The sequence below is a fragment of the Bos javanicus genome, chromosome 11 (genome assembly GCF_032452875.1).
Source record: "Bos javanicus breed banteng chromosome 11, ARS-OSU_banteng_1.0, whole genome shotgun sequence".
Classification (NCBI taxonomy): domain Eukaryota; kingdom Metazoa; phylum Chordata; class Mammalia; order Artiodactyla; family Bovidae; genus Bos; species Bos javanicus.
This window is the reverse complement of record NC_083878.1, coordinates 96,124,122-96,148,167: the sequence shown is the minus strand read 5'-3', so window position 1 is coordinate 96,148,167 and position 24,046 is coordinate 96,124,122. Positions and strand designations below refer to the sequence as shown.

General features: G+C 40.4%; 1 protein-coding gene across 11 annotated transcripts in view; it reads left to right on the top strand.

Moving 5' to 3' along the window:
* MAPKAP1 (MAPK associated protein 1) overlaps nucleotides 1-24,046 on the top strand; it is a 232,357-nt gene that overhangs the window by 110,496 nt on the left and 97,815 nt on the right. For all 11 annotated transcript variants that reach the window (XM_061433515.1, XM_061433511.1, XM_061433516.1 and 8 more), the window contains one exon: nucleotides 13,498-13,674. In XM_061433515.1, the coding sequence (XP_061289499.1) occupies nucleotides 13,498-13,674 (177 nt within the window). The remainder of the gene's footprint in view (nucleotides 1-13,497; nucleotides 13,675-24,046) is intronic.

The following is a 24,046-nucleotide window of genomic DNA, read 5'->3' as shown; positions in this document are numbered from 1 at the left end:
AGGAAACCAAAGCGTGGAGAGGCTGAGTAACTTTTCTATATTACATTGTAAGTGGTAGAACTGGTATTTAACCCAAGAATTTCTTCTTTTTTTTAATTGAGTAAATGATTATTTAAATTCTGTAGTACTTTCATGGAACTCTGCTCAGTGTTATGTGGCAGTCTGGATGGGAGGGGAGTTTGAGGAAGAATGGATACAGGTATCACAACATTGTTAACCAGCTATACCCCAATTCAAAGTAAAAGTTTAACATAAAAATTAATAAACAAACTCTATAGTGCTGTGCAATTTTAGGGAGTTTCACACATATGACTTCACATAATTCCACAATAACCCTTTCTTTCCCTTCCCCTATATTGCCCTCTCTTCCTTCTCCCCACTGGTAACTACTGTTTTGTTCTCTGTGTCTGTAAATCTGCTTCTTTATTGTTTTGTTGTGTTTTTTAGATTCCACATATAATGATGGCATATGATGATGGCAGAGTATTTGTCTTTATCTGACTTATTTCACTTAGCATAATGCCCTCCAAGTCCATTTATGTTGCTACAAATGTCAAATTTTATTCTTTTTATGGCTCGGCTTCCCTGGTGGTTCAGTTGGTAAAGAATCCACCTGCAGTGCAGGAGACTGCCTGCAATACAGGAGACCCAGGTTGGATTCCTGGGTGGGGAAGATCCCCTAGAGCAGAAAATGGCAGCTCACTCCAGTATTCTTGCCTGGAGAATCCCATAGACAGAGGAGCCTGGTGGGCTACAGATCATGGGGTCACAAAGAGTTGGACACGACTGAAGCAACTTAACACACACGCGGTAAGATGACGTTGAGCATCTTTACATATGCGTATTTGACATCTGTCTTATTTTATGAGCTCTCTGTTCAGGTCTTTTGCATATATTTTAGTCAGGTTATTTTCTTCTTGTTGAGTTAATTTTAAGAGTTCTTTGTATATTTATCAGATGTGTTTCTTGTAAAGACTTTTCTCCCAATCTGTGGCTCATGTTTTTATTCTCTTAACAGCAATTTTGGCAGAGCTGAAGTTTTCAGTGTTAATGAACTCCAAGTTATCAAATTTTTCATAGATTGTGCTTTCGGTTTTACAGCTAAAAAGTCATCACCAAACCTAAGGTTACCTGCTTTTTCTCCTGTGTTATCTTCTAGAAGTTTCATAGTTTTGTGCTTTACATTTAGGTGTGTGATCCATTTAGAGTTAATTTTTGTGACACGTGCAAGGTCTGTATTGGGAATTCTTTTTTTTTTTTTTTTCATCTTAATACCCAGTTGAAAACCCATCCTTTCTGCACTGAGTTGCCTTTGCTGCTTTGTCAAAGATCAGTTGACTGAATTTCTGTGGGTCTATTTCTGGCCTATAAGATTTTTTTAAAACATTCCTTAATTTATATTTCTCTGTAAGATTTTAGTGAAACACCATCTTTTTAGGAGCACCCATTTGTAAAAGAAAAATAAAATTCAGTGAGGTTTCACCCTGTCAAGAGCTTGAGATGGGAAATATGAACTTGTTCTTGACACAAAACCATGTTTATCTTACTTGATAGATAATTTTAAAGATTTGTATGAATAATTTTGAATAGTCTTATTTTTTATGCAATTTTTATTTTTTTGTCATATATTATGACTCTGTTGTACACTAGAATGGCCATTCCTTGCCTTCTTTTCACTCACTGGTCTCTAAATTCTGTTGCCCTTCATTAGGCTATTGACAGATGAACTACTGAAAACTTGAAAGATTTTGCTGTAGTATACAGAGCTGGATTAGTGTATTTCGGAGCGTTCTCTCAGTGTTCAGTGGGTGAAAGTTTCTGTCTGTGGAGCAGTCCTGTTCAAATGAAATACAATGCAATTACCTCACACCTGTGAGAATGACTGGCATCAAAAAGACAAGATAACAAGTGTTGGGGAGGCCATGGAGAAAAGGGAGCCCTTGTGACTGTTGTTTGGGATGTAAATTGGTACAGGCACTATGGAAAACAATATAGAGAGGTTCCTCAGAAAATTAAAAATAAAACTTGTGTAGGATCCAGCAATCTCACTTCTGAGTATATATCCATAGGAAATGCAAACAGGATCTCAAAGAGATACCTGCACTGCCTAGTTCATTGCAGCATTATTCACTATAGCCAAGACAAGGAAACCACCTAAGAGCTCATCTGTGAATGAATGGATAAAGATGGCGTGGTGTGTGTATGCACACAGTGGAATACTATGCAGGCATGAGAAAGAAGGAGATCCTGCTATTTTCAACAATAGAGGTGGATCTCAAGGACATGATACTAAATGAGATAAGTCAGAGAGAGAAAGACAAATACTGTGTGATATCACTTAAGGTGGAATCTAGAAAAGTGAACTCATAGAAACAGAGATTAGAATTGTGGTTTCCAGGGGCTAGGGGATAAGGAAAATGGGGAGATGTTGGTCAAAGGTTATAAACTTTCAGTTGGAAGTTCTTGGGATCAAAGTACAGTGAAGTTCAGAAGTGTCAGTTCAGTTCAGCCTCTCATGGACTGCAGCAGTGCCAGGCTTTGCTGTCCATCACCAACTCCTGGAGCTTGCTCAAACTCATGTCCATTGAATCAGTGATTCCATCCAGCCATATCATCCTCTGTCGTCCCCTTCTCCTGCCTTCAGGCTTTCCCAGCATCAGGGTCTTTTCCACTGAATCAGTTCTTCACATCAGGTGGCCAAAGTATTGGAGTTTCAGCTTTAGCATTACTCCTTCCAATGAATATTCAGGACTGATTTCCTTTAGGATGGACTGGTTTGATCTCCTTGCAGTCCAAGGGACTCTCAAGAGTCTTCTCCAACACCACAGTTCAAAAGCATCAATTCTTCAGCGCTCAGCTTTCTTTATGGTCCAATTCCACATCCATACATGACCACTGGCAAAACCTAGCTTTGACTAGATGGACCTTTGTCGGCCAAGTAATGTCTCTGCTTTTTAATGTTGCCTGGCCTTTTCTTCCAGGCAGCAAATGTCTTTTAATTTCATGGCTGCAGTCACCATCTGCAGTGATTTTGGAGCCCAAGAAAATAAAGTCTGTCACTCTTTCCATTGTTTTCCCATCTATTTCCCCATCTATTTGCCCATCTGCCATGGGACCAGATGCCATGATCTTTGTTTTTTGAATGTTGAGTTTTAAGCCAGTTTTTTTCCCTCTCCTCTTTCACTTTCATCAAGAGGCTCTTTAGTTCCTCTTTGCTTTCTCCCATAAAGGTAGTCTCATCTGCATATCTGAGATTATTGATATTTCTCCCAGCAATCTTGATTCCAGCTTGTGCTTCATCCAGCCCGGCATTTCACATGATGTACTCTGCAAGCAGGGTGATGATATACAGCCTTGACATACTCCTTTCCCAATTTGGAACCACTCCATTGTTTCATGTTCTGTTCTAACTGTTGCTGCTTTTCCTGCATACAGATTTCTCAAGAGGCAGGTCAGGTGGTCTGGTGTTCCCATCTCTTGAATTTTCCACAGTTTGTTGTGATTCACACAGTCAAAGCCTTTGGCATAGTCAATAAAGCAGAAATAGATGTTTTTCTGGAACTCTTGCTTTTTCAATGACCCAGCGGATGTTGGCAATTTAATCTCTGGTTCCTCTGCCTTTTCTAAAACTAGCTTGAATATCTGGAAGTTCACGGTTCACGTATTGCTGAAGCCTGGCTTAAAGAATTTTGGGCATTACTTTACTAGCGTGTGAGATGAGTGCAACTGTGTGGTAGTTTGAACATTCTTTGGCATTGCCTTTCTTTGGGATTGGAATGAAAACTGACCTTTTCCAGTCCTGTGGCCACTGCTGAGTTTTCCAAATTTGCTGGCATATTGAGTGCAGCACTTTCACAGCATCATCTTTCAGGATTTGGAATAGCTCACCTGGAATTCCATCACCTCCACTAGCTTTGTTTGTAGTGATGCTTTCTAAGGCCCACTTAACTTCACATTCCAGGATCACTCTAGGTGAGTGATCACACCATCGTGATTATCTGGGTCGTGAAGATCTTTTTTGTACAGTTCTGTGTATTCTTGCCACCTCTTCTTAATATCTTCTGCTTCTGTTAGGTCCATACCGTTTCTGTCCTTTATCATGTCCATCTTTGCATGAAATGTTCCCTTGGTATCTCTGATTTTCTTGAAGAGATCTCTGGTCTTTCCCATTCTATTGTTTTCCTCTATTTCTTTGCATTGATCACTGAGGAAGTCTTTTTTATCTCTTCTCGCTATTCTTTTGACCTCTGCATTCAGATGGGTATATCTTTCCTTTTCTCCTTTGCCTTTTGCTTCTCTTCTTTTCTCAGCTATTTGTAAGGCCTCCTCAGACAACTATTTTGCCTTTCTGCGTTTCTTTATCTTGGAGAAGGTCTTGATCCCTGCCTCTTGTACAGTGTCATGAACCTCTGTCCATAGTTCTTCAGGCAGTCTATCAGATCTAATCCCTTGAATCTATTTGTTACTTCTACTGCATAATCATAAGGGATTTGATTTATGTCATACCTGGATGGTCTAGTGGTTTTCCATACTTTCTTCAATTTGTCTGAATTTAGCAATAAGGAGTTCATGATCTGAGCCACAGTGTGCTCCCGATCTTGTTTCTGCTGACTGTATAGAGCTTCTCCATCTTCAACTGCAAAGAATATGATCAATGTGATTTTGGTATTGACCATCTAGTGATATCCATGTGTAGAGTCATCTCTTCTGTTGTTGGAAGAGAGCATTTGCTATGACCAACGTTTTCTTTTGGCAAAACTCTCTGAGCCTTTGCCCTGCTTCATTTGTACTCCAAGGCCAAACTTGCCTGTTACTCCAGGTATCTCTTGACTTCCTACTTCTGCATTCCAGTCTCCTATGATGAAAAGGACATCTTTTTTTGGTGTTAGTTCTAGAAGGTCTTGTAGGTCATCATAGAACCATCCAAATTCAGCTTCTTTGGCATTAGTGGCTGGGGCATAGACTTGAATTACTGTGATATTGAATGGTTTGCCTTGTAAACGAACAGAGATCATTCTGTCATTTTTGAGATTGCACCCAAGTACTGCATTCTGGTCTCTCTTGTTGACTATGAGAGCTATTCCATTTCTTCTAAGGGATTCTTGCCCACAATAGTAGATATAATGGTCATCTGAGTTAAATTCACCCATTCCGGTCCATTTTAGATTCCTAAAATGTCAGTGTTCACTCTTGTCATCTCCTGTTTGACCACTTCCTGTTTACCTTGATTCATGGACCTAACATTTAGGTTCCTGTGCAATATTGTTCTTTACAGCATCAGACTTTATTTCCATCGCCAGTCACAACTGGGTGTTGTTTTCGCCTTGACTCTGTCTCTTCCTTCTTTCTGGAGTTATTTCATTTTTCATTCTTTCATCTTCATTCTTTCTGGAGTCAGTCTTTCTGAGAAGTCTTTAAGAGTCCCAAATGTTCTGCCCATGATGGAGGTACTAGCTAATGCTACTTGGTAGTAATCATTTGGTAATATGTGAGGATGTCAAAGCAACACCTTCAGTTCACTTCAGTTCAGTTCAGTCATTCAGTCGTGTCCGACTCTTTCCAACCCCATGAATCGCAGCACACCTCCCTGTCCATCACCAACTCCCAGAGTTTACCCAAACTCATGTCTATTGAGTCGGTGATGCCATCCAGCCATCTCATCCTCTGTCATCCCCTTCTCTTCCTGCCCCCTATCTCTCCCAGCATCAGGGTCTTTTCCAGTGAGTCAGCTCTTCGCATGAGGTGGCCAAAGTACTGGAGTTTCAGCTTCAGCATCAGTCCTTCCAATGAACACCCACGACTGATCTCCTTTGGGATGGACTGGTTGGATCTCCTTGCAGTCCAAGGGACTCTCAAGAGTCTTCTCCAACACCACACTTCAAAAGCATCAATTCTTCGGCACTCAGCTGTCTTCACAGTCCAGCTCTCACATCCATACATGACCACAGGAAAAACATGTTGCATGTCAATTATATTTTAATAAAGCTGAAACGAATGTATAATACAAGCTCCAAATGTAAGCCACATTTACAATTTTAATTTTCTAGTAATCACATATTTAAAACGTTTCCAAGAAGTGAAATTAATTTTCATAATATAGTTTAACCCTTTATAGGAAGTATTATCATTTCAATATGTAATTGATATAAAAATTATTAATGAGATGTTTTTGTAATTTTTTGGATCATGTTTTCAATATCTAGTGTTTATATGCTATTTACAGCACATCTCAGTTCAGATTAGCCACATTTCCAAGAGGCTTCCCCGGTGACTCAGAGGTAAAGAATCCTGACTGCCAATGCAGGAAGCTCAAGAGAGGTGGGTTTGATCCATGGGTCAGGAAGATTCCCCTGGAGGAGGAAATGGCAGTCCACTCCAGTATTCTTGCCTGGAAAATTCCGTGCACTGAGGAATCTGGCAGGCTACAGTCTGCGGGGTCACAAAGAGTTTGACACAACTGAGTACACGCACACACACGCATTATAAGGGCTCAGTAACCACAAGTTTGGAAAGTGCAGCTGTAGAGTATAGCAACACATGATACAGCCACACAATGGAGTTTACTGTGGATTCAGTTTATTCTCATGTAAGCTCAGCTACCTAGAGTCCCTAGGAAACTTGGTGGACCTTGTAGATAGCTGAGGTTTATCTCATTCAGTATTGATGTTTCTTTATTTTTGTAATTTTTAATAGACGCTCCCTAACCTGTAGTAACATTTTCATCTGCCTTCTTAATCAGTATGTTTCATAGTGGTCAAGGGTATGGGATTCAAAGCCGTTGTCTGGGTTTGCATTCTGGCACTGACCATCAGGGTGATCTTGGATGAATTACTTCAGCCTGTGTTTTCCTATGTGTAAAACCAGGATAGGAACTTCCTATCCGGGTAGTTATAAAATTAAAATGAGAAAATACATGGCAACTGCTCCATAAATGTTTGTTTCTGTTGTCGCTAAATACTGTAACTCCAGCAGCTAGTATTGCAACCAATACTAGTGTTAATTCAGCAGTAATAGCATATTTTAGCCTTTTTCCGATAGCTCATGTAATTGTACCATACTGTGAAACACTGATGCCCTCATGGGCTTATCAAAGTATCTAGGGACGGTTGACTTGATATTGTATGTTTTCTGACAACTTTGCAGTTTGAATTCTTTATACTCCCTATCCCTCGCCGCTTTCTTTTTTTTCTGTCTGCATCTCCACCATGGTGTATGTACTCTTCTCCCATTTCTTGATTGCTGCTTCTAATTTATACTCTTTAGAGTCATCACAGAGAACCCTTTACCTACATAATAACAGCCTGACGTGCCCTTCCCATTTTGACCCCCAGCTATGCTCCCACATGTTCTAACACATCACATTCTTTAACTGGCAGCTTCTTGACATACAGCTTCTGCTTCTACCATTTCCTTAGAAACGTCTTTCTCACTCTTCTGTTGATACCCTGCTTAATCTCAAAGACTTAAGTCCCTCATCATTTCTTCATTCGGCAAATATTTATGGAGTTCCAGACCCTGGGTATCAAGGATAAAATGGAGAACAAGAGAAATGCAATTGCTGCACTCAAAAAATTTACAGTTTGGTGGGGAAGAAGAAATTATCAAGTGTAATAGCACTTTGTAACTGGCTCATTTCACTTATCATTTGTATTCATTCATGCATTCAGTAAATATTTATTGAGTGTTTGCTATATACCACGCATTTTGCTGGGTGTACAGTGGTGAGTTGAATAAGATACGGTTTCTCTTCCATGAATTCCACAAGCTAGTGAAGGAAATGGGCACATAATTCAAATAATTAAACTGAATTATGTTTGCTTAGAAGCTGACTTAAGTGCTCTGCAGGGAAGGAATGCCACTGTGAGAGCATCACCTGGGAACCAGGGGTGCGGGGGAAGTGGGGGAGTTCCCTCAGAAAGTGAGGCCCAAGGCATTTGGCGGATGGAACAGTTTGGCAGTGATGCTGTGGCAGGAGGAAGTGTGTAGTGGTCCGGGGACTTGAAGATACATCAATAGAAAGTGACCCAGAGGGAGCCCAGACAGAACTATATGAAGGTCTTGCTTCTGCTTAAAAATTAGTGGGTATTTTCTCCCTAGAACTTTACCAGGGAATTTAGATTTAACTATTCCTGTCTGAGGTTGCTGTGGTTTGACAAGTCTTATGATGTTATTTATCAGTTTTACTTTCCATTTATGGGGGATGTGTTTTGGAGAAAAGGAAATCTTGGGAGTCTTAAAAATCTTTAACTCTGACTTCAAAGAGCTGAACTTCTGACTTCAAAGAGATGAACTTCTGAGCTGCAACCGTCGGAATCTTTTTCTCTCTTGCTAATGCCTGACATACTCTTAATATTGATTCTCACCAAACTGAACAGCAAAGCTCAAGTATTGAGCATTCTGGACATTTCAGAATCATGCATTATTTCATTTTTCATTTGAAAAGAGCAAACATTAGTCTGTCTCATAATCATACTTTAGTGTGTTTTGCATTTTCTGAAGATAAGAAATGAATTTCTACATTTGGTAGAAATCTGTGGTGCTCCCTGGAATGCTCCTGAATTTTCATTTATGAACTAAATGCCATCTATTTATGGGCTTACGGCTTCTGTCTCTTCATAAAAGCCATACTGCCATTTGAACATAAAGTGAATGTCGGTCACCAATTCAGTGAGATAAAATTTTGTACTGAAAAATTTAGCTTTATTTGATAAGATATGAATAAGCAAAATTCATTTAATTGTACTCATTAAAGCTTTGGAGATAAATATTTCCCCCCAAAGGATCTCTCTTTGACAGCAGGCTCCATTTTACATCCGTTCATTATTTAAACTTTCATTCCTCTTTCAAACTCAATGGTACTTCAAAGGACCTGCTCTATCCATGCCAACCCAGCTCTTAAAATTAAGCCTCTTCTTGTAGATCCAGTTGTCCTATACTTGTTTGTGAGTGTTTTGACCATTCTCCCTCTGGTAGGGAGGGAGACATAAGACTCTTGATAGATAGTTAGTTCATCTTCTGTGTAATCAGAAACTTAAATGTGGTAGAAGAAATTTTGGCAAAATGAGAATCTTTCTCCATGCCAGGCACTGTGCAGTTAATTATGTCATTTAATCCTTATCAGGCCCTGTTGCAGTTGTTGTGGTTATTTCCTCCTTAATTCCAAAACCTGGTAGAGTAAATGACCACATGTGTGAATCAGGCTGGCTATGCTCAGAGTCTCTAGGATGAATGATTTTCTCTTTGTAGTGAAGTGAGAGGATTGCCCAGCCTTCTTTGTCTTGTTCCATATTTCTAAATTGTCCACAGTAAGAATGTGTTACCCTTATCAAAAATGTAGTTAAGTATTTTATGAAGAAGGGCTTCCCTTGTGGCTCAGCTGGTAAAGAATCTGCCTGCAATGCAGGAGACCTCGGTTCGATTCCTGGGTTGGGAAGATCCCCTGGAAAAGGGAAAGGCTACCCACTCCAGTATTCTGGCCTGGAGAATTCCATGGATTTTATAAAGAAAGGAAACTGAAAGTTATACATATATATTGTGGGACATTTGGAAAATATAGAAAGTTAGAAAAAAGTGCTCATTGCTTGAATGTTAACATAATCTTTATAAACATTTTGGTCCCTTTTCTTCTAGTCTTTTTATATGTATGTAATTGAACATTTTTATATAGTTGTAATAATTTCTTATTGTGTTTTTTTTTTTCTCCATAAAAAAACTGAGATGCCGGTACTCACATCTTGATTAACTGTAAGAATGCGTCTTTTGTTTTCTCTTTCTCCTGGGCCTTCTTCCTTGTCTTGAATTGCAATCTCTACACATGTACATTGCCTTGAAAACCCCATTTGGCTAACAGATATCAGTGTGACCAGCAAGAAAAAGAAAGCCTATTACTTCTCCTCTTCTCATTAACACACACATCATTAATAATACCCACTATGTTTTTTTCATGGGTAGAGTGATTCAGTCTACACATTCACGTATTCATTCATTTAACAAATATTTGTTAAGTACCTTATAAATGCCAGCCATTTTACTCTTAAGTGAGAATGCAGAGACAGTAGAATCCTTGCTCTTGAGGAGAACATAGATGTATAAATAAGAAAAAGAGCAGTATGGTAAGTTATATGCAGAAGTAACAGCCAAGTTCTGTAAGAACTCAGGTGAGAATAACTTGAGATCCAAATGATTCTCCTAAGGAAATCAAAGAAAGCCTGTTATGAGTAAGAAAATGGAACTCAGACAGATTTGGCCACATAGCTCATTCTTGTTTGTGTTAACATGAAAACCGGATCTAACTGGAAAACCCCTCTTCCTTCCACCAAACTGTCATGAAGAGGTGCGCCATTTTCACCGTCTTGGAAGCTCTAGATATCTATAGTTGGCATATTTCTGAGTCAAGGACCTAAAGCTGCCTCTCTTTTTCTCTCCCCACTTCAAAATGCCACTAAATTCTGAAGTGATCAAAGTGTAATGAAAGAGAAGTAAGGAGACATGAGTTCTCTGGAAACCGATTTTGCCACCATTTAATTAGGCAATCATGGCACCTTATTCTTCTTTGAAATAGGCATCCGTTTCTTATTTGTAAAAGCGAGGAGGTTGAAATAAATCTCTCTAAGCTTCTAATGTTTTATAAATACGTGTCGTGGTTTCCTTTTCCTTTTTAGTGTGTGTAGCATTTCTGTAAGTTTGTCGGAACAAGGACCTTGGGAAATCTTGACACACCATGGCGCTGGCAGAGGGGTAGATGGGAGTGAAGAGTGAGGGCTCTTGACTGCCTAAGTTTGAATCTCAGCTTTGTTTCTTACCTGCTGTTTAATCTTGAACAAACTATTTAACCTCACTGAGCCTCAGTTTTTTAATCTGTAAAATAGTAATAATAACTCACACAGTTGGTGGGAAGATGGAGTGAGCTCATGTTTCTAAAGCACTTTGCACAGTGTCTGGCACATAGTACTCAGTGAATGTAGCCAATGATACCAGTGGCTCTTTACCAGTATTAATTTGGAGTCCTAAAGCAGTTTTAGAAGTCAGAATACCACAGTAGCTTCTTTTATTCATGATTCCTGTATACAGGCACAGAGAAACCAATACCCATGCCTAGCATATGGAATTTTAGTCATTTCCCCCCTTGTATGTTCAATTACGGGTTTGGTAGGGGAGCCCTGTTTACTGCTAAACTTTGATGATGACCCAGAGAAGACTTCCATTAATTTGTAAAACTGGGTGAACCATTCGTTCTTTTCCTTGCTGTGTTCCCAGTGCTCAGGACAGACTATAGCATAGCCTAGGCATTTCAGTTGCTTTTTGAATGAATACGTGATATCACACTTTATATTCAAGAACTGGGGGAGAAGAGCACTTGGCGCAGTGAGTGTTTTGGCTTTCAGAGCTTAGCCTGTGACATTTGCCGAGTTTGTTTTGAGGGGATTTGGGGGCGTCCCATGACAATCAAAGCAGAATTCTTCTGATACCAATGTTTGGCTTTCCGCTTTGATCAATAGACTTATTATTTGCCCTTGAAACCTCTGTGGTGCTAGGGACTCACAGACATTCCTCAGGATGATTTACACAGCAGTAAATAATCTGTGCTGTCCATCGCTTGCTTCATCAGTGTCTTCCCTGTTCATAAACTCCCCGAGGCTCAGTGGGCCCCAAGGCTAGAGCACAGCAGACACAGTCACTCCAGTTGGCACATAGAGCATGTCGCCCGGTTTCACTGCTGCTTTGTTGTTCCAGTATGCATCCATGATTTGTCTTCAGGGTTGACCTACTGTTGAAGTTATTTTCCATCAGACTTTATTATCATTACTACCATTTATTTTTCTACCTCTGTTATATGCTAGGCACTACATATATCATCTCATCGAAACTTCACAGCCACCTCTGGTTAATTGTACCGTTTTTGTAGAAGTGGAATGTGAAGGAGATGAAGCTTATTCCCTGAACTCACATAGCCCATGAGCAATGCAGCTTCAGTTTGAACTCAAGTCTCTTTCGACACAAAGCCCTTAGCTATTACCCTATGATATTTTCCTCATCCGAAGGGCTTTTTTCTGCATCTGCAAGTGTTTTGTGTTGAAGTTGGTGACCTTTTGCAAAGATTGGTAAGTTTCCCATACCATTCAGAGATGAATTTTAAAAAATTTTAACAGCATTGCAAACACATGAAATTTATAGTGACAAACATAGTCAGATTACTTTCTTGTTATCCATCCATTTAGTAAATTTACAGTTCCCATTAATTTTAATCTGTCCTTATTACCTGTTTTATATAATAAATATCTCTCAGTCATGACAGACTGAGTATAGATCACCTGAAGTAGGCTCTCTCTCAATAAGCAGAGTTGCAGCTAAAGATTTGTGCATTAATTGGGAAAATTGCAAATCAGGTAGTCAGTGAAATAATTCATTGTCACATCCAATCAATAAACTTTGTAAATCAACTCATTTAATTCAAAAAATGATCTATATAGATCAAGCAACCAATTAAACAATTAGCATACACTTTGCAATTAATTAATTTAAGCATCAATCATATCATTTAAACTCCAAATTTAAGCCATAGAATTTAGGCTCCTACCTCCTTGTGAACTATTAGGTTCAAATTCTCAGTGCTAGCAGATGTGCAGTTTCATGATTGAACTTTGGTGCAGGGTATCTTCAAGTGTTTTAGTTATTTCAGTGTTAAATTTTCTTTATGTTGGTGCAGTTTCCCACTCTTTTTCAGCGAATTGATTTTTTATTTTCCTCAAAGGAGAAGGAGTGTCAGTTCTAAACTGGCAGAGCTGGAGTCTGGGAGTACTGACTGGACATTCTAGGGAAGTGAGACAAGTCCAAAAGTGTTGATAGTTGAGAAGCTTAGTTATCTACATCAGGATAAATTGGGTCATTTGCTTTTACTGTGTTAAGTGTCCTTGGTGTTTAGAATCAGATCTATCAAGAGAGCCTGATATTCTTCAGAAAAAGGAGAACTGTAAAGACTGTCTTGGTTACCCTGAGCACTTCTTCTGAGCACAGATATTTTCTTAATCCTGAACATAAATCAGGGGCCTCTGACTCCCTTCAAATAATCTTTCCTCCTTTATAGTTTTGTTTGTCTCTCTTTTATGATATTTATTTTATTTACACTTATAGTTAATGTAGTACTTCCTTTCCCCTGCTGCTATTCACTAAACTTCCTTTGAGGGTCTATACTCAATCTCATCTTTGATCTCAGGCATTAAGTCCCATGTCTTATATATAACAGATGCTCCTTAAATATTCATTGGAAGAATAGAGCAGTATTAACATTCTTACTTCACACTGTGTCTCTCCTCCTTTGCACTGCCGTGTATGTGTTTTCTCTTTATCAGAGGAAGCAGGGTTTGGGAGATGCCACTGTGTCCAGGCTTCGGGGTGAGGAGCAGCAGTGTCCCGGTTGGCTTGCCGTCCTCCATACCTCTGGTCTCTGCATCCCTCCCGTATCTTGGTGTTCACTTACCTTTTTGATTTTCCCTACAGTGACAATGTCAGTGCCTACTGCCTGCATATTGCCGAGGATGACGGGGAGGTTGACACAGACTTTCCCCCACTGGATTCCAACGAGCCCATTCATAAGTTTGGCTTCAGTACTTTGGCCCTGGTTGAAAAGTATTCATCTCCTGGTCTGACATCCAAAGAGTCGCTCTTTGTTCGAATGTGAGTATTGACGCTGTTACTTATCTCAGTATCTTACCTCTACCTTTTAGGGTTTTGGATTTGATTTTGGTTTTCTTATCAAATGAATGATATTTGGTATCTGGAGAGTCAACATGAAATGATGACTTCCAGAGAGATGGGGACAATATTTGCATTGTATTCCAATCCACTGCACCTGGGGTAAATTGTATTAAGTCTGTCTCAAAAGTTGTGTCTATGTACAAAAGCCCCTGGAAATATTGGGGCCCTTTGGACCCTATGAAGGAAAAATTTGACGTTTTCCTCTTTGTCGTCAAGGAATCCAAACTGAAAATGTGTGTTGCGGTCACTTCTCTTTTGTGATTTAAAATATTTCTTTTTCTCTCCAATTTTGTTCAAATCAAATTTGATTTTCTTCTTAGTTGCTCTCCTTTAGTCTGAGCAGAGGTTCTTAACCTTATCTGTGCCTTTGGTAGTCTGCTAAAGCCTACAGAAGCTCTTCTCAGAAAAGTGTTTGTAAATGCAGAGAATAATATTCACAGAGGACAAGAAAATCCTCAAGAATTATATTTAAATAGTTATCAAATTATTAAACAAATTTGTGATATACTTATATGTACTGGCTTTATCAATACATTAAATGACAAGAACCAGAGGCAGGTCTAACGGTAACTCCTGAGGCCTTTCGTTTCAAGGTAGTAATAGGTGTAAATGGTACTTGAGACATCTGCCACAGCTGTGATGACGCTGTCTGTGGTTTCCGTTCATGACAGAGTCACCAGTGCTGCTCATAGGACTGTGATTTGTTGACCACCTTCATAATTCCAGGAAATGCTAAATATCAGAAGTCAGTTAAAATAAAAATGTGGTTTTTGCCCACTTATGTCTATAGAGCACCTGAGTCTCATACATATGTCCTGGTTGTTAGGGGAAAACCTGCAGTGTCTTCTCAGTTTAAGCTTTTCTAACGGAGGCCGTGACACTGCCCCTCCTGGTCATCTCCTGGGGACAATAGCGGTCCCTTTGGCACCCCCTGCTGTTAGTAACCAGCAAATGCACTGTCAAGAAGAGGGATCCCTTTAGAAGGCTTTCCTCTGTCTTTTAAAAGCATATTGCCTTTGTTTCAGACTTTTTACTAAAAATAGGATTATGCTACCTAGGATATACGAGTATTTTGGATGTTTCTACCCTTGAGCAAAGAAAGAAACCTGAGTGCCTGGGAGTGAGCCGGGGATAACTCCTCATGGTCATTTCATCCGTACCATGAAGTCATGTTTGGTGTACATAGCAAAGATTTTTCCTTCTTTTTACATTTTGGAGGCACTAAAACAACAACTTTAAAGAATATTTAAAGTAGTTTAAAACTTATCCAATGATTCCTCCATCCCTGTATAATTATTTTCATTTTTGTATAATCATTTCCATGTGTATATATATTATACTTTGGGTTCTAGCATACATATTGTGTCATTTTTACTTAATATTATATTCCAAATATTTTGATATCCATTCTTAATTCCTGCAATCTACATTTATTATGTAATGTCTCAGACCTTTGGTAAAAACCTGCAGCTACTTTTCTAACAAACTGTTGATCAGCAAAAATTAAGGGGCTACAGAAACACTCATTTTTATGCTGTTCCTTTTTGGGCTTCATGCAAAGGCAATTCTGTGTAAATGTACAGTTGACTGTGGTTTGAAAATCTGAAAATCAGTCTATCCTTGTTATAAAAAAAATTTTTTTACAATTGTAATTATATTGATGTTCATATTGTATAAAATAACTCATTTAATAATGTAGTACTTTGATTTTGCAGGAAAAAAAAGTCGAAGAGACAGCCCCTTATTCTCATGGAGCTTTCTGTCTAATGGGGTGACAGTTGTCAAACAAACCATTCAAATATGATGAGCAATACAGCAGAAAAATGTATGAGATGAACCAGATGCCTGTCACAGGGTGTTTAGATTATTTCCTTGATTTGGTTTTAATAAGGGACTCTTTAAAGATAGTCCGTACCTATATCCTTTTTGTTTCTGTTGAATAACTTCCTTAGGAAAATTCCCTCTGAGTAGGATTATTGGTCAAGGTAAAAAACATCTTCAGATTCTCACTTTGCATTGACATACATAGCCTTCTGAAGATGTATCCATTACAGTGGTACCAATAAAATTCATAAAACCATCTTTTCAGTCTTACCATCACAAAATGTGATGTGTGCATGCTCAGTCGCGTCCAACTCTTTGCAGCCCCATGGACTATAGCCTGCCAGGCTCCTCTGTCCATGGAATTTCCCAGGCAAGAACACTGGAGCGAGTTGCCTGCCATTTCCTGCTCTAGGGGATCTTTTCGACCCAGGAATGAAACCCACATCTCTTGTGTCTCCTGCATTGGCAAGAGACTTCTTTACCACTAGCGCCACCTGAGAAGCCCTAAGATGTCATTAGGATTTTTTTTTTTTTAAGATGTATGTAGTGGAATTTCAATAGCATAGCTTCTGCTTGGAATTCTGTTGTTTATTAATAAGTCACCAGAAGCATTATTCTCATTAGCATACAATTTTTGCTACATAAATACTAACATATGATCATAGTAGTCTTTTGATCTGAAAGTCCTTTCTAAAACAAGTGCTTTAAAAAGGAAAATTAATCCTCCTGAAACTTCAGTGTTTGCCCAAAGTTGTTTTATTATAATGTTACTTAAACACATACAGATATAAAATGCTAGCTACAAATTCCATATCTTTATGCAACTGAAACAAAATTATAAATTAAATGCAAATAAAACTATAGCATTAATAAAATACAAATTAACAACATTAATGCAATAGATGATGTTTTGTTGAAATTAAACCATTGATGTTGGGTTTAACGGGTGTTAAATGTTTTACTTGTCAACTTGAATTTTTGATTTTCATAAGAAACATCAGATTATCATATTATTATTTGTCCTTTTAAGCAATGAATGTATTTTTAGGTATTAGTCCATTATTTTAATGGGTCATTTGACTTACAGTGCACACCTCCCCAATTTTAAATGCTTTTTAATGGAAGAATAAAGAACATTTCTGCTAGGATACCCAGCTTATGCCAGTCCTGCTCAGGACTCCCCTGTTTTATTTTATTTATTTATTTCGGCCATGCCATGTATCTTGTCAGACCTTGGTTCCCCAACCAGGGATTGAACCTGGGCCATGGTAGTGAAAGCCTGAAATCCTAACCACCAAAGAGCTGACTTTCCGTGTTTTAAAATGAGAAGTCCTAAGTCCAGGAGCTCCCCACTCCATCCTGGGTGAACCAGGGTGATGCGTCACCGTACTTTCTGCTGTTGTTAATTAGTGTTTCTGTAGATGGGCTCTCTGCCTGACTGATCCTGTGCACAGTGGGACTTGTACACACAGAACATGAGTTCTTCAGAGATCAGCAAGTCTGGCCCATAAAGAGCCTTGTGTACACTTCTCCCATCACTTTCTCTATTCTAAGTTTTTACGTGCGGCTTGCACTGCCATTTAGCCTTTCTGCCTCTATTATCGATGTTAAATAACTAGCAGCTGGAACATACAGTCTCCCAGATCTTACCAGCTTATCCCACATGTTGGCAAACTAAAGGATGAGATGGTAAATATTTTAGGCTTGCAGGCCACACAGTCTCTGTAACTCAGTTCTGCTGTAGTAGTGTGAAGGTAACCATGCTGCTAAAGCACTTCAGTCGTGTCCAACTCTGTGCAACCCCATAGACGGCAGCCCACCAGGCTCCCCCGTCCCTGGGATTCTCCAGGCAAGAACACTGGAGTGGGTTGCCATTTCCTTCTCCAATGCATGAAAGTGAAAAGTGAAAGTGAAGTCGCTCAGTCGTGTCCGACTCTTAGCGACCCCATGGACTGCAGCCCACCAGGCTCCTCCGTCCATGGGATTTTCCAGGCAAGAGTACTGGAGTGGGGTGCCATCGCCTTCTCCAGAAGGTAACCATAGACAAATACGTAAATGAGTGGACGTGGGCTTGATTGGTTGACTCTGGCCGCGTATGTTTTGGCTTCCCAGGTGGTACTAGTGGTAAAGAACCTGCCTGCCAATGGAGGTGATGTAAGAGACGTGAGTTCGATCCCTGGGTCAGGAACATTCCCTTATTTCTTGTTCACCTCTGTCTGATGAAGGTTAAGGGGCTCTTCCAGGTATTTCTCGTCCAAGCAATGACTCAAGGCTCCCCCAGCTAGATGGAGAATGGGAAACCTGGAAAACTGGAAGTGGACTGTGTCTTTTTCTCTATATTGCTGTTTAAATCACTATGTACATCTATCTGTATAACTTTTTGCTTTTCAGTGAAAATCATACATACATGATTTTCGTTGAACTAAAAGCACAATTTTTAAATTCTGAAACTCAAAAGAGCCTGTGAATGCATCTGTTGACCTTGGGGGCCCTTGAACCTCGGGTAGGAAATACTGCTGTCAGAAAATTAGCTCAGGCCCTGGTATGTAAGAAGTACTACATGGTTATGATTTGTTATTTTTGTCAGAGATTTGTGAGTCTGAATAATTCACCCTAAGGTGGGTATGGGGTGTCACTTTTCTTGGGGTTATTTTTTATTACACAATTAATTCATGTCCAGTATAGAAAAATTAGAAAATATGTTTCTTCATATAAAAGAAAGTTTCAAATTTCTCCTTGTTCCATCATGCAAGGATAATTACTTATTATATTATATAATGATTTACATTTAAAAAGAGGAGCTAGTTAACTTAAACGAATCCCTAATTGGAAAAGCGTTCTGTGAAAAAGAATGTGGAGGTGGGTGTTCTTTCTGAATTGAGGCTATACTGGTCTTTTCCTCCCAGGCCCTTGGGCCCCAGGAAGCCCCTGGAAATAGAGTTGTCATTAGGGGAAGGAGAATGGATTACTCTTAACGAAGTACAAATTAGGAGCCTGTTAGTGAACACTGCCTCCTTTACCAGATCAGTAAGCGGATTTCTAAGGTATCCATTGTTCTTGATTGATTTTGGACAGAGCCAATATATATATAAAAGGAGTCCCTAACTTGCTGACAGCTAGCTTCTCTGAGCCTAAGCACTAAAGTTGACTGTCAGGAGTATGGGAAGGGAGAAGTGAGGGACAGAGAGCTGGGTGAGGTAACCCCTAATACTAGTTGAGGGCTAGATCTCAGCTGATTTTCAACATCCAAAGAAGTGCTCCTTACCAGCAATGACCAAGCCAAGGCCTGCTAGGCCGTTCGTTGGACAGGTCAGACAAGGAGTAGACAGGAGAGGAACTCGCGTTGTCCATCTCTTCCCATCCCCCAAAAGTCAAAGTGTCAGTTGCTCAATTGTGTCCGACTCTTTGTGACCCCATGGACTGTAGCTCACCAGGCTCCTCTGTTCATGGGATTCTCCAGGCAAGAATACCGGAATGGATTGCCATTCCCTTGTCCTGGGGATCTTCCTGACCCAGGTATCAAACCTGGATCTCCTACATTTCAGGCAGATTCTTTACCACCTGAGCCACCAGGGAAGCACAGTTAGCCCCCAGCTAATTCCATCAGAATTTGTGACACTGAATTGAGTTTAAAAAATGGCGATGACAAAAGCAATGTGTGTGGTGTCATTGCATTACCTCTGTTGACATTATTATTTCACACTGGCATCCTACTCTGGGTGGGGAAGAAGAGCTTTAAGGGAAGAAAAATCAAAAACAATAAAACAGAATTCTCCTAAATCAGAAGTCAATTAATTAAATTGCCCTGCCTATATATGTGTTTTACTTGGGCTTCTCTGATGGCTCAGTTGGTAAAGAATCTGCCTGTAATGCAGGAGACGTGGGTTTGATCCCTTGAGTCGGGAAGATCCCCTGGAGAAGGGAATGGCAACCCACCCCAGTATTCTTGCCTGGAGAATTCCATGGACAGAGGAGCCTGGTGGGATACAGTCCATGGGGTCGCAAAGAGTCAGACACGACTGAGCGGCTAACACTTTCATATGTGTTTTACTTTCGGTGTTTAATATATCAGGTGGAAATGGGAAAGGGGCTGTTTTAACCAAAAGCTGCAGAGCATATAGAATTCAGTTAGGATTTTGCTGTTTGGGAAATGGACCACTGGATCAGCGTTGGAAGGCCTTGTACCAGAAGCTGGGCTGCCTTGGGCAATGTGGCCCAGAGGGCTCCCAAAGATGGCTGTGGCTTCTCTTGTCTGCATAAAGAGAAAGGTTAGCTGCTTTTTCAGGAGGTATGCCCTAGATTCATTGTTCTTTCTGTATGAGGGCTTTTCAAAAAGGGTCTCGGTGGTTTTAGTATCCTTTCTTTACAGTATACCCCAAGTGACCAGACCTTTATGAAAAGATATCATTAGTTTGAAAATTCACCTGCTCTTACGTGATGTTGCCTTGATAGTCGAGAGGAGGTGGTGGGAGCGGGGAGGGATGAGCATTTTTGCACACTCAGTTTGGTGCCCCTCATAGCATGTTATCTCATTTATTCCTTATAAGCAACTCACCTGTATAAGCTGAGGATCAGAGACAAGTAGTTACCCAAGGTCAGACAGTTTGGTAAGGAGCAGGGCTAAAATAGGGCAGGGAATTTTTTAAAAAAGATGCCTGTATTCTTTGTAATCAGGCCTGACAATATGTCTGTAAATTATCCTAGTTATTTATTGTTTGCTTGAGTCATAGAGGACCAACTGTGTGTTGTTTCTTTTCATTCTGTTGTATTAGCAAACATTTTCATTGTCCAGATTGTCCTCATGTATGGAAACGTAACATATGCAGCCTGTTTAATTTTGTATTTGTAAATCTGACTTGATTTCCTTTTTGGCAACAGCTACTGTCTAGAGAAAAGAAAAGATTTTTCTTTGTGTCTGTTTAAAGTGACAGGAATATTGGAGCAAGTAATAAAGATGGAAAGCATTAATTACATACTTCTAAGAACTTAAAGGTCAGACAAGCTAAATATGTATGTTTTGCTCCCTGGAATGTCTGTCTGTTGAAATGGTGCCAGGATAGCTTTGTTCCTACAATAAGAGCCCATATTTTAGATAACCATCAAGTTACTCTGGTATCCCCAAAATTATACCAGACTGTTGCTTCAGTTGCTATGAATCTTAAAAGTTTGGGACTCACGTTTCTGACATTAATGTGATTTGTTTCATGATCCACCCGCTTTGGCCATGTTTAGTTACTATGTCTCATTTTGATTTCCTCTGTTCTCCCCTCAGCTTATGTTGGAGTCTGTCAGCTGCTGCTATGTACATGTCAGGCTAGTGACTTGTAATGTTTATTAATACAATGTCAGTCTTGCTGTTGGAAAAAACGTGATGCTTTCTCAGAAGGTTGCGGTAGAACGAAGCGTTTGATTTCCAGATCCTGTCTGCAGTGCACGGTGAATACATTCTCAGATGTTATGCAGTTCACTGACCTGACAGTTGTGGGCCCCCGCCTGGGACCCCATTTCAGCAGGACATATCTGAACAGAAACAGTTTGCAAAACTTTACACACTTAAACTCCTGCCAAGGCAAACCGTTAGCCACTTGAGTTTGTTATAAATACCCAGTGGCAGTGGTTGGAAGTAGCCCATGGTGTGTTTTATATTCTGAACTGAATGTGAATGTCTTTGCGGTTATATAGAGTAGTAAATAATTGAGTTTGATTAGGGAGAGGGACCTCATTATCCCCCACCTGTGCCCAGCTGGAAGGGGAGGGTCGAAATGAAGCCATTAGCTGTCTCTCTTACTGGCATCTCAAAGAGCTCAAATACATCTGTGTCTTATTTTCTTTTCTGGCACAATCAGTCGAGCAAGCTAAGCAGGCATGACCGGATTTGGCAAGTCCCAAGGACTCTGGCAAAGACACACAAGGAGAAGGCGGAGGGGCAGTCATTTTGGCTTCTCACTGCCCATTAGTCTAGTGAGTTATGTTTTTGGAAAATGTCTGTTTTGAAAAAGAGTACTTTGTCCAATGTCAAACATCACATATGCACACCATACACTTTGATCTTTAAAAAAAAGATTTTTGTCAGTGCAAGGGGAACCAAAATGTGGCATTCACACTAGCGTAAACTCTCTTTATGGATAAAGTAATATACCCGAAGGACTTGCTTTAAAGCGGGCATGCTGCAGTTATTACAAGGCTTTCTCCCGCTCATATATTTTCATTTTCTACCTTGAAGTGCTCGAGAATGAACATGCATGGAATTGGGACCAAAGCAGGCTGGGAACCAAAGGGTTGCGTCTTCATCAGGATTATGAACCGGTCAGGGCTGGAGGAGGGGGCACTGCTCCTGTCAGCCTCGTCCCACCTCCACAAACTGAGGCTGTGGCTCAGGAAACCAGGACCTTCTCCAGGGGCTTTCAGAAAGGGGTCTTGTAGGTCACATGCTGAGTCTGAGAGTTGGGACATTTACAGTAAAACTGAATTTGTTACAGTGGAAGTTGACCGTCACCATAGACTGGTCAGTGGTTCCAATCTGGAAGATATGTTCCCTTAAGTCTCTTTTTCCCCTGAGTTCCCCAAACTCCCTTGGCCATAGGGAGGTTTCAGACACAGGCTTTGGGGTCTGGCAAACCTGGGTTCAAGTTCTGGTTCCTCCACTTGTTAGCTGTGCAGCTCCAGGCATGTGTCTCAGTCTCGCCGGACCTCAGTTTCCTCCATTATAAAACGGGACTGATGATAGCACCCACCTTTCCTGGGAGGATTAAATGAGCAAAGTCCGTATTCAGTAAATGTCGACTGTTGTCACTGTCTCATCATTGTATATGTCACTTCTTTGTATGAAGAAAGGCTGATAGTGGTATTTTGTGTCCTAAGTCACTTCAGTCACGTCCAACTCTTTGCAACCCCATGGACTGTAGCCCTCCAGGCTCCTCCATCCATGGGATTTTCCAGGCAAGAGTACTGGAGTGGGGTGCCGTTTTCTTCTCCAGGGGATCTTCCCGTCCCAGGGATCGCACCCAGGTCTCCTACATCTCCTGAGTTGGCAGGTGGGTTCTTTACCACTAGCATCACATGGGAAGCCCGATGGTTGTACTGTCTATTGCTTATTAAGTATTTTTTATGACAAGTATTATGTTAACTATTTTAGAAGTATTTAGATGTAAGCTGTTATGGAAAAACCTGAATGAATGTTTTGGCCGGCCTGGTATTTAGCCCTGAAAACAATGTTATAGTCTGAGAATTATCCTCTTTTTGTAGATGAGAAAACTTTAACTTCGGGAGATTATATCATTTACCCAAGGAAGGCAGAACTTGGACTCCAAAGCAGGCTCTGCTCTATAACTTGCTGTGCTCCACTGCCTTCTGGTGTTGCCACCATTTTTTCAGTATGATGTAGAGATAAACAACTACGTTTTGAGATATCTCCACTAGGAAGCTTCTCTGATGCCCCCCCACCCCATTCTGCTGGGTTAAATGCCTCTGTGTTTTGGCAGCATTCTGAGCTTGCTTTCATCTCTGTGCTGATCACGCAGAACTGTAATTCTTTCTTTACTTCTTTGTCTTTCTCTCCTGCTGGACTGTGCTATTAATACCTGGGTTAGGGACCATATTGTTGATCTCTGAATCCAAAATAGTGTCTTGAATAGATGACTGACCTCAGGTATGTTCCCTAATGTCTCCAGCCTCAGTTTCGGCAAAATGGATATAACAATGGTGTTTATTTTAGGGTAGAATAAGTTAATGCACATCTGAAAGGCCTGCCACAGCACCCGGTACAGACTACATGCTCAGTAAGTAGTAGATGCTACTATTATTGTTGTATTTGTTGACTAATAACCTCTTATCTGGGTCTGCAGATCCAGATGCTCTTAATAAATCTCACTGGATTTCTCTACCTTGTCACCATGGTTTTTGACTTCCACCAACCCCATCCAAAGTGGAGTTAAACTGAGGTGGAACACACCTACTTCTCCAGTTTATTCTCTTAAAAAGGAAAACCTTGAAACCGGAGCCCAGGGTCCCCATCTGAGCTTCGGGGGATTTCAGTGCCTGGGCCAGAAGCTCTGTACTGTTGAGATCCCAGTGCTGCCACCGTGCCCAGCCAATTGCACATTGTAGTGAAACTGTGTTATCAGTTACGAGGGTTGAGATCCATCCCCCCAAATAAGCACTGTCTGCTGGGGGTTTAGGGGAGACGGGCTGAATGGGGCCTCTTCTCTTGGGGTGAAAACTTGGGACGAGGAGAACACGCAAGAAAGAACACTGCAAGCTCCTTCTGCTGTTTGCCAGCCTTAGTTCCAGGTGCTCTGCACTTGTTGTCTGTTTTATCCTTCTGACAATTCTTTAGGCATGTGGCCGCCTCATTTCCTGGACACAGCTGAGGTTCCCACGTGTTAAGATGAAACTTCAGTTAGCCATGGAGCCAGGATCTGAACCAAAGGGTATTGAACTCCCAGCCCATGTGTTTTCCTCTCCAATA